This window comes from Cynara cardunculus, unplaced genomic scaffold, assembly GCF_001531365.2.
Source record: "Cynara cardunculus var. scolymus isolate 2C unplaced genomic scaffold, CcrdV1 Un_Scaffold_1732, whole genome shotgun sequence".
In the NCBI taxonomy this organism is placed as follows: Eukaryota; Viridiplantae; Streptophyta; class Magnoliopsida; order Asterales; family Asteraceae; genus Cynara; species Cynara cardunculus.
Window position 1 is genome coordinate 65,285 of NW_020200856.1, and position 11,635 is coordinate 76,919.

General features: G+C 32.6%; 1 protein-coding gene across 5 annotated transcripts; it reads left to right on the forward strand.

Moving 5' to 3' along the window:
* Positions 1-538: 538 nt before the first annotated feature.
* Positions 539-6,148, forward strand: LOC112502665 (F-box protein SKP2A-like). 5 transcript variants are annotated; one of them, XM_025106639.1, is made up of 5 exons: positions 539-1,240; positions 3,547-3,895; positions 4,263-4,404; positions 5,556-5,951; positions 6,037-6,148. In XM_025106639.1, the coding sequence occupies exons 1-4, from the start codon at positions 1,020-1,022 to the stop codon at positions 5,924-5,926; spliced, it is 1,083 nt and encodes a 360-aa protein (XP_024962407.1). In that variant the 5' UTR covers positions 539-1,019; the 3' UTR covers positions 5,927-5,951; positions 6,037-6,148. The 5 variants fall into 5 exon arrangements, with proteins under 5 accessions (XP_024962407.1, XP_024962408.1, XP_024962406.1 ...); XM_025106640.1 differs by having other exon boundaries at positions 5,556-5,933; XM_025106638.1 differs by having other exon boundaries at positions 5,556-6,148.
* Positions 6,149-11,635: the final 5,487 nt, after the last annotated feature.

Here is an 11,635-nt window from a genome sequence, read left to right on the forward strand (position 1 = left end):
AGGTGGTATCTTTGTAATCTTGTAATAAATTTAATAGCATTGCAATCGTACCTTAGATTGTAATTATTGGAAGATCAATACACATTAAGTATTGAAGAATATTCTCTCTCTACTTTTTTGCCATTATTAAGATTTTTGAATCTTGAAGTATTATTGTTTGATTAATTGAATTTGAGTTTATCAAAAATAATATTTTAAATTAAATTAGATTTAGGAGGATTGTGGTTAAATAATAAAAAAAATTAAATTAAATTGAAGTTGAAAATTATTAAATAAATAAAAAAAATATTTTAATTGAGATTTACTCGTAAAAAATCGAACATTTAGGAGACAAAAGTTTTTGCAAAGAGGACAAAACTGTTGATTAATCCCTCTGAGTGGGTCCACCATCTCCGCCGAACATACACACAACCATCCATTCTTCACACGTGGGGTCGTACGTGTCGCTCGTTTCTTTCATTTCGTCACGCTTCCTTCGCCCTCGATAAAAACCTCTCGTGATCTTCAAACAGCTTTCTGGCAACACAGAAATTAACAAATACCATCATCAAATAATCCACAAGTACCTCCTTTTGACCTGAATTCTTCGCAATTTCTATCCTTGATGATCGTCTCTTGCTCACTAACACTTGTAATTTATAGTCTTCTCAACTCCATAAAAAACTCGTTAAATCGGAAACCCCAATTTGCTTGCAAATCGCATATTCCACCATTTCTAGTTTAGATTTCTATCCCGTGAAGAAAACCCTTGGGGGAATTAGGGTAATTTTAGTTTTCCCAAAATCAAAGGTTCCAAGTTTCGGCACCGTGTAATTCGCATTCTCCATTATCAGGTTCTTCCTTTATTACTCAACTTCATATATCATCAAACTTTCCACTATTCTTGACAGTTGTATCGCTTGAATTGTTGTTTTCTTACTCTGTTGCTTTTATTTTTAAAATCTAATGGCCCTTTTTCTTTTTGATGACAGAAAGAAGGGTTTTCATCTGAAGGGTAAAAGTTGGGTATTTTTCTAAAAATGTCAATGATGCAAGCTGATGAACTGAACATATCTTTCAACAATCTGATGGTTTTTGGAGGTGGGAGGAGGGTTATTACGGAGTGGAAGGACATTCCGATGGAGCTTTTGATGAGGATTATATCTTTGCTGGATGATCGGACGGTCATAATTGCTTCTGGAGTTTGTAGTGGATGGAGGGATGCTATATGTTGGGGACTTACTCATTTTTCCCTCTCTTGGTATCATCCATCTTCTTTTCATCCCTTTGATTCTATTATAATTTTATACTTTTATAGCTTGTTGCTTTGATTAATTTATTCAAGATTTTCATTTACTTTTTAAGATTTATATGGTCATGATTCTGTATCTTATGGGTCTTATCTTTATTGAGTTTGCAAATGGTTGTTTATAGCAGAAAATTTGATGTTCAGATGCATCCAGATGTTTGATTTTAGGATAAGCATATTGGGGTGGTTCCTGATGCACTTTTTGTGCTTAAAGACACAAACTTTGAGTACTTCTTCCACAAATACTGTTTCTTTTTTCTTTTCCTTTCTGAAGCTAACAAAGTGAGACAACCATCTCTATCAAGAGACTCAGAAGTAGTGTTCTAGAGACTGGGGGGCCGTTAGCGCTTATGGAGCAAGATTCTAGGTCATCAAAATAGCATAGTATAGTTAACACAGCTCGTAGTATTTATGAGTATTCTCTATTTACAGAAACAAACTATTGATTCAAATTCTAGGAGGTCAGGGGTTCTGAGGAGGGTGTGTGAGTTTATTTGTTGCATTTGCCGTATATAAATATTATATACTTCAAAAAAGAAAAAAACTATTGATTCAAATTTTAGAGTTTTCAGATTTTTATTAGGTTACAAAAACGAACAGTCTTGTTGATTCAGATTTCAGACTTCAGCTTCACCTCTTATAAATCATTATCAATCGGAAGTGAAAGCACCTCTTAGAAAACAAACGCCACCTAAGTGTCTCTTACCGAGTAAAAGCTTTAATTGGACGAGAGTCACCATCCTTACTTACGGGATGATAATCTCAGTTAGCAAAATGGCATGGTAAGATTGCTGTTAACACCATCACTTCTTACCAGATAAGAGGCGATTAGTGTTTAGTATCAAAGCTTATTTGTGGAGCTTATTAAAAAATAAATCTAGTTTAGTAAGGTATAAGGTTTTGATAAGTTATTTCAGATAGCTTATTGGGGGTTTTTCCACATGTTTTCAATTATGCGTCTTATATTTTACATAAATGCTCCTTATATTTTTCTTTATCCTCCAACTTAAGTGACTAGTTTTTACCTGAAGTGACTAGTTTATCCGCTAGCTTGTCATCAGTTTACAGTTAATTATCAGCCAACGGGTAATCTATCGGCTGCTTTGCCAAACATTGCCTCATACTTGTACCATCGAGTTACTAGTTTATCGGCTAGCTTATAGGTTCAAGTTAACTTATCGGCCAACGGTTAATTTATCAACTAGTTTGCCAAACATAGCCTCGGACTTGTACTGTTGAGCGAAAGACGATTTGTTTGCTAAACTGTTTATATGTTCTTTCCTCTCTTTTCATTACTTTTTTCGGGTGTGTAATTATATTCAAGATTGTCTCTTTCTTGAATAGGACTATCATGAACTATTTTTAGTCCTTTTCTTTTTTGACCTTCGTTAGACAAGTGGTTCCAACTCAAAACCAGTTGAGAATGATTGGAGGTGTGTTCATCTTTTGCTTTTCGGATAAAAAGATTCGTTTTGATAGCTTGGACTAGTAACGGTTCTAGGGGAGTATTTGAAAATGTATGATTGGAATAAAATGCCCTTCCTTGACAATAAAACAAGGGAAGTGTGGACCTAAATCAAGATCATCAAGTTCGCAATGATGCTCATGGGAAAATAGGTAATTTTAACGTACCATATGTTCAACTTAATTTATCAATTTTGAAGATATTGTCTTGGAGTAGAGTTTACACTTAGAGGCGGTTTACCAAACACTTACCTTGGTGGGTAACATTTTGCGGCCATCAAAATGGATTGTGGTAAGCGTTCCCCGTAAGTGTTTATTGGGTAAGAGTCTTCTCTCTCTCTCTTACTGGGTAAGATTGTGGTCCTTGCTATGCCTCTTAGCGGGTAAGATTCTTCGTCCTTGCCATACTAACCAGTAAGGTAAGTGACACCCTGTAAGAGTTTGATAAACAGCCCCTTAGTAAGACGATGTACATAAAGCTTAAGGAGCATAGAGCTTGTTTATGTGAAAACCACCAGCTTGCAAAAAGAAATTATGATGAACTTTTGGGAGGGGGGTCTTTAGCGATTCTTGAAGTTTGTCTAAACTTTGAGAGATGAAGTTTTGAATAGGGCTAGCAATGGTTAATGGTAAAAACCTTTCTACTATGTTTCATCCCATTGGATAATGGTATGGGTGAAACCTTTTATATCCATTACCAGTTTACCCGACATTTTAACTGGTATATGAAGCTAATTATTATTATATGTAGTTAATTAATGAAGCCTTGAAGATTTGTTTTTCAATTTCCGTAGGTGCAAAAACAACATGAACAACATGGTACTTTCTCTTGCTCCCAAGTTCACAAAATTGCGGGTTTTGATCCTTCGGCAAGATAAACCGCAGCTTGATGATAATGCTGTTGAGACCATTGCGCAAAACTGCCATGATTTGGAGGATCTCGACCTCAGCAAGAGCTTTAAACTTGGTGACCGATCGCTTTATGCTTTGGCTCGTGGTTGTCCGGATCTTATTAAGCTCAATATCAGTGGCTGCTCTGCCTTTAGCGATGCCGCCCTCGAGTATCTCAGTGGTTACTGTCGAAAATTGAAAATTTTGAACCTTTGTGGATGTGTAAAAGCGGCATCTGACAAGGCCCTCAAGGTATGGACAAATCGCGATTGTGTCATTCAAGTCTTGAAATGTACTTCCTTCGTCCCATAATAATTGTGACGCTAAAAAAAAGCCACACGGTTCTAGAAATGTGTAAATATTACAGTTTCTTTAATTAACTAAATGACAATTTTACCCTTGATAGTTGATATAGGGAGTAATGAGTTTTCTCCATCTCATAATTAAAGGTAAAACTGCGCAGAAGACATTTACTTTTGAAAGTAGATACTTAAGACACTTATTTTAGGATATACTAAAATAGAAATGTGGACGTTTATTTTGAGACGGAAGGATTATAAAGCATATTCTGTTCGGCTTTTGGGATGCTTTTTAAAAACTGTTCCCATCTGTCCTGCAGGCTATCGGATACAACTGCCGACAACTTCAGTCCATAAACCTCGGTTGGTGTGAAGGAGTCGGTGATACTGGAGTGATGAGTTTGGCTTATGGATGTCCCGATCTTCGTGCCCTCGACTTGTGTGGCTGTGTTCTTATAACAGGTAATTCTACACCATATTTGACTTTTGAAAGTCAAAAGCATTAACGAGGGATTTTTTGAGATCAATTCACATTGGAAATATCATATAGATTCACTTCCACTGATCCAAATTTCATGAGCAGTCATATATTTTCTAGTTGTACACCCATGCTGCAAAGGGATGTACAATGTTTATTATAAACCGAGGATGGAAAAGCCTGAAACCACCCCACAACAATAAGAGAAAGAATAAAAAAAAATGCATTTGATTTCGGAACTTCGAACCCAAAAAGCCTTAGGGGCCGTTTATCAAGCGCTTACCGGATGTCGTTTACCTTATCCGGGTGAGCAAGGTAAGGACCAAGAATCTTAGCAGGGAGAAGTCTTATCAATGATCCATTTTGATAGCCAAGAACATTACCCGATAAGTAAGGACGGTGATTCTTGCTGGTAGGCACTTGCCAAGCAAGCGCTTGGTAAGTGGCTCTTCAGACGCGGCTTTTTAGACTCTTTCTATATCCATGAAAGCGTACTCCACATTTTTTGTTGTTCTACCAATGTAGGTAAAGGGTTAGGTTCCTGTGAGAAGCGTAAGAAGAGATTCCACCCTTGGATCAATCCTAATTAAATGTCAACACTAATGAGGTGCACTGAAATGTAGCGGATCAATTCCCTTCTAAAACGCAATTCATGGGTGGGCATGGGATTAAAATGATCTAGGGTTCATATCTCTCATACGCTTCTCACTGTAACTTCTTTTCTCACACGATCCTTCGCATGCAGGTAAAAGAATCAAATACTTAAAATGCATTTTTTGATTTTTGCACGTTGAAATCAAAACCTTGGATCCCTTTTACAGGCATGGAGCCGACTCCACATTTCATTGCTCCATCCATGTAATACATGTTTTTAGCCAAAAATTCTCGACAAACCATGTCATTAATGCATTAGTGGTGCTTTTTTTCCACAAGTCGGGGGTTTTCACGGAAACAACCGCTATACTCTTTGGGATAGAGGTTAGGTTTGCATTCATCTACCTTCCCCAAAACCCTACCTTCAGGTGGGATATACTGGATTCATTTGGTTTGGCATGAGTGATGCTTTTTATATGTTGTACTCCGAGAGATTTAAGAGTTGTGTCTGATTACACTCACGCTACATTGAAACATGCAGATGAGAGTGTGATAGCTCTTGCAAACAATTGTTTACATTTGCGGTCTCTTGGTCTATATTACTGTCAAAACATCACGGACCGAGCTATGTATGCTTTAGCGCATAGCCGAGTGAAGAACAAACGGGAAGTTTGGGAGTCGGTTAAAAGCCGGTACGAAGAAGAAGGGCTCATTAATCTCAACATCAGTCAATGCACGGCTCTAACCCCGCCTGCGGTTCAAGCTCTGTGTGACTCATGCCCGGCACTTCACACGTGCCCTGGTAGGCATTCTCTGATCATAAGTGGCTGCCTGAACCTGACCTCGGTGCACTGTGCTTGTGCGTTTCAAGCCCATCGAGCCGTGGCACCGCTTTCGCATCGGGCTCATTGATCGATCGGTGGGGCCATTTCTTATGGTTGGTTTGGATCATGTGTGTATATATATGGTTAACGGTTGCTCTGTGTGAAAGACTAATGGATGTTTGCACTTTTATAATGCAGAAAATTTAATCCATTTTCACAGGTATGCTGCATAAAACCTAAATAACTGTATCTGTGGAGCTCCACGACTAAAAACTGTATTATTATAATAAAATTGAGTTTATTGAACGTCAATAATTAGGTTGCTTTATAAGACTAGCAACGTATCTGTGCTCGGTGTTACGTAAGTCATTTTGATTATGAAGCCGACAACCTGAAACGACAATATTGTTTTATTTTCCATCCTTTTCGATGCTAATTTTATAGTTTGTTGTGATTTTAAATCATAAATCAGATGATTTATAACTTCAAAGTTAAAATGTTATATTGGTCAAAGATTTTGAATAATGTTTTTAATCCAAAGTATTTATTGTTTTTGCCTTTTAAAGATCAAATTTATGCATTAATTGGTGGTTTATAGTTTTTACAATTTGTAATTGAAAAATAAAATGCAAATTTTATGTTTTAATAAAAAATATGGTAAAAATATTCAAAAACTATCTCCGTTTTGATAAAAAAATGATTTAGTACCATAATATTTCAAAAAGATAATAAATAGAAATGTTGTATTAAAAAGATGATTTATCACATAGATCGATTGATATTTCACAATGTCCTCAATAAAAAATCTTTAATAATCAAATCTAAGAATGATAATAAATAGAAACCAATGCTCTAAAAAGGCTTAACACAACAGCCGTCATGGCACGCCGTGACTCAAGACTCATGTATAACACGAGGATGTTAAAGCTTATGACATGCATTGGTCAATACGGAATTTTGTAATGTGGTGTTTGATTTTTCTTACGTATTTGGTGTCTTTTAGTGAAGTAACAGATAAAAATATAAAGAGGTACCTTGATTTCTTGGACATAGCAAGGTTCTTATATATGATAGAGACCTACAAACGGCCTCAAAAAGTATGCTGCTAATAATTATACCATGAATAATTAATCAGAAAAACTCAAGCAAACATAAACTAAATCAGGTTGGAGATTGTTTGGAAAAAATAAGTAGTTTATTTGTTGGGTAGATCTTTAGTGGACATAAGCTAATTTATCGATAAACAAATTGGAATAGTTTTTTTAGCAGTTTATTGTTACTTTTTTCAATTATAACCTTGATTAATATTAATAATTATTTATTACAATTAATTAAAAATAAATATTAATTATTTGTAAAATATTAATAAAAATTAATTATTACTAATATAATAAATCTTAAATCCAATTATTAGTTGATCGTAATTGGTTAATAAAGAAAACACAGTTTTTAATGTATTTAGTTAATATATGATTATGTATTTTTTTCATATGGTACATGTATAAAATGAAAAATGAAAATGTATTGATATAAAACAAATTTAATTTGTAGGTATTCATGATATTTAATAGTATTATTAGATCTAAAAATATTTAATATTGGGCTCAATTTGAAACTATTGATGAGACAATTATAATGGTGAAATTTGTAAAAAAATAGGAACGCATTTTTAAATGCCTTTTAGTTCATATATGATTATTTATATTAATATGATAAATGAGTAAATGAAAAATGAAAAAGTAAGAGATATAAGATAAATCAAATTACTAAAATATAAGGGTATAAAATGTAATTTTGAAAATTGAAAATAACTTGATGGAAGATTGATAACTCTTATTTTTAAGAGTTATTTCCTATTTATTTCCTCATTTTTTTGCTATTATTAAATACCCAATTTTCTTGTTTTTCCCCTTTTATTCCAAAAAGTTTTAAAAAGATGATGAAACACAAAGGAAGAGATATTATTCCAAAAATCTGTATTTTTCTGACAGCACTACCCACTGTGGCACCACTGTGGGATGTCTGCGAGCCTTGTTGCTGCTTCTTGGGAAACGTATAGCTTGAAGATTCATTCAGATATTTTCTCCAGCTGTGTATGAGCTGTCTTTCTTCTTCTATTTTATTTTCTTTTGTATTTTTTAGGCTTGTACTAACTACCCTTAAGGTAATGATTGGGTGTACTTGCTCCCCTTCCTCTCCTCTATATAAAGAGGCTTGGGGAGCCATTTTGAAGACATACCATCTAAGACACAAAACACCTTTTGTGTCTCACTTCTCCCTTTTCTTTCTTTTTATGATTATGTTTTTTCTAATTAATATTTTTAATTTATGTCTTTAATTTCTAGTATTTTATTTTCTTGTACTTGTAATTTAGTTTTACATTAATGCAATTTATATTTCAGTATTATTTTATGTCTTTAATTATTTTTATTATGTCTAGCTAAATTACTTGTATGAGTGTGGGTGTGAGTTTACTTAGGATGTTTATATAATATTAAGGTGTTTTTATGTTTTATCCCTTCGTGACTTGGTCACTTAAGATGGTACTTAAAATGCGGATAAGCTGATCACTTTGAAGTGTTAATATTAGATCTTAGACCCAGAGATGGGCGGATCCGAAATACGGCTTAAGTGATGCACAAAGAACTCGAGAGGGTCTTTGAATAATTACGTGGAGACGCGAATTTTGTATGCATCTAGCTAGGGGTTAAGCAATAGGTATTTTTATCACAAAGAGATTTGGGTAAAAATCGCATTCCTTTTACTTTTTGGCTAGATCGGCAAGTCTCGAAGTGGTAAACGTAAAAACCTTATGGAATTTTATGAGGCCCGGTTATAAAAGTTCACTTTCGAGAGATTGAAACTTTTATAAACAACTCGTAAAAGTCTAATCATTTTATTATTAATTTTATCTTAAGCAACACTTGCATCCATGCCCATCATTTAATATTAGAAGTTTAATCAGTTATTTTGTTAGTCGGTCCTATTTCGGTCTTTTTATAAAAAAAGTCCAACTTTATTTTACATCTCGAAACTCGTGCAAGAAGTTCATGAAAAATCTCTGAATCTCAGTAGTACCTTCTATGTGGGAACGATCTCGGTACTTTGTACCACTTTATTACTTGCAAGCGATCATAATGTCGGCATGCACTTGTATCGCCACTGTGGGGACATTCTGTCCACTAGGTGAACACGAACGATCCCTTCCTGTCAAAGATCGTGAAAGGTTATAAACTGTAAGAACTTATACAATATTCTTAATTAATTGTACCTCTTAAAAATTCAAGAATAATTGAAACTCCTGCCTTTTTAATATAGTACAAATATAGGATTATTTATGTTAATATGATAATAGTGTAAAATAAAAAATGAAAAAGTAACGGATATAAAGTAAATGAAATCACTAATTATAATTAAGGATATAAAATGTAATTTTAAAATTTAAATGATTTGATGGTAGATCGTGAGATGTTGTAAGCTTTAAGAGCAGTACAATATCCTTAATTGGTTGTACCTCTTAAAACTTCAAGATAATAATAACTTAGTCTTTTTTAATATGGTATAGATATAGATAACATAGATATAGATAAAACCATAAGGTCAAAAATAATATAAAAAAAATTGCATGAAAAATATTTAATTACTTTAACATAAACAATAACAAAATAAAAATAAAAATTTCATATGCTTAATTCATTAGGTCTAGCAACAAGCACCAGTTTAACTGAGGGTGGAGGGGTGATTTAGTAGTAGTGGGGATGACAAAGTAACTATATTACCTATTCCATTTATTAGGACCCTTATTCCAATGAGTATTATATCTTTGATATTCATCGAAAAATATATGGTTTTATTAAATAAAAAATACTTAATTAACGAAAAAGCTACCAAAAACGATATTTAATAAACCAAAAAGACTAAAATATTTTAAATGAAAGATTTTTAGTATATTTAGTCTCAGAGACGAAAACAACAATAAATTACAAACCATATAAATGAAAAACAAAATTTTAAAACAACAGGGACAAAAATCGTAGTTTACTCGAATATAAGACAAATTAATTCGTGTGTATTTATGCTATGATTAGATACACAAATATTCAATATTAGACTCATTTTGAAAGTATTCATGAGACGATTGTAATGGTATAATGTGTAAAAAAGATCACGTATTTTTTAAATGTATTTTATCTTATATACGATTATTTATGTTAATATGGTAAGGATGTAAAATGAAAGATGAAAAAATAAGGGATATAAAATAAATTAAGTAATTAATTATAAGGATCCAAAGTGTAATTTAAAATTTTAAAATGATTTGATTTTGAATATTGAATATTGAATATTGAAGATGTGGGAAGTGGTTGGTTATGGAGAGATATATAGATTTAGGGTGTAAAATTAAAAATGAAAAAAATTAAATAAATAACTATAAGTATAAAATTTAAGTTTAAAAACAATTCATTACGTATTTATAATATTTAATAATACGATTAAATAAAAAAGTATTCGATATTGGTCTAATTTCAAAAGTATTGACGAGATGACTATAATAATATAACTTGTAAATTAAATAAACGTATTTTTAATGCATTTTAGTTTATATATGATTATTTATGTAAATATGATAAATATGTTAAATGAAAAAGAAAAAAAAAGGGATATAAAGTAAATTACATAAGTAACTATAAAGGCATAAAGTGTAATTTGAAAATTAAAAATATTTGATTTTCAATATCACTTGATCTATATTGTGGATATTAAACAAGTTTTAACTATTGTACATTTGACATAAAAAGTTATATCTCTTAAAAATTTCAACCTAACCATAACTCGTGTTTTTCAATATAGTATATATTTAAGTTTATGGAACCAGATAAGTATCGTCGTTAGATGTGAGTGAAAGTGCTACAACAAGTCTACAGTGCTTTTGGATGTTTTAGAAAAAAAAATGGTTTTTCTAAATAAAGAATTCTATTAGTTTTTTATACTACATTTTTCGTGCCTTTTATATGATAATTTTGAGAGGTGTGCTAAGGACACGACTTTAAAGTAGGATATTTATTTTTATAAGATGCTCTTTAAATAATGTTATATTGAAAAACTTGACTTATGTGATAAACAGTCGTCAAGACCTGGTCCTTCTGACCCCATTTGTATTTGTATTTTGTTTTTGTAAGATCTCTTTTAAATAATGTTACATTGAAAAATTTAGTACGGAAAAACGTTCTAAAAACTTGTTGTAATCTTTCAAGACGTCATGTAAATTTATTACAGTACTTTTATATACGGTACATAGGTGGTTGGTTTAAACTTAAGTCTTCTAAAATAATTTATATAGCATTTGGAAAAATTTCACGTTGTATAAACCCGAATATGTAGGGGTGTTCGCGGTCCGGTTTGGACGGTTTAAGCCCTCAGACCACAAACCAAACCGTAATGGCGGTTTGTGAAATTTTCAGACCGAGCGGTTTGAAACCAAGTGCCCAAACCGGTCAAACCAGACCACGAAAAGGCGGTCTGGTCTGACCGGTTGAGGCGGTTTGGGCCTTTAATGGGCTTTAAACATTAAAACCAAAAAACCTAGTGTCATATGTATTATAAATTTGAATAATAAATATTAATCACCCATCATAACCATCTCCCATGGAGATTTGTTTTCTACAATAAAAGTACTAAAAAATAAGTGTCTTTCACATGTGAGTAATCTGTATACCAACCACTAAGCATTGAAGCAGCCATTAAAGTTTAAACCCAATTTAAACAATCCAAAGTCCAAACAAATAAATATGTAAAA

Coding starts and splice junctions, on each gene's coding strand:
- LOC112502665 (XM_025106638.1), top strand. CDS start 1,020: ATGTCAATGATGCAAGCTGATGAACTGAACATATCTTTCAACAATCTG. Junction 1,241..3,546: donor ACTCATTTTTCCCTCTCTTG/GTATCATCCATC, acceptor CAATTTCCGTAG/GTGCAAAAACAACATGAACA. Junction 4,405..5,555: donor TGGCTGTGTTCTTATAACAG/GTAATTCTACAC, acceptor TGAAACATGCAG/ATGAGAGTGTGATAGCTCTT.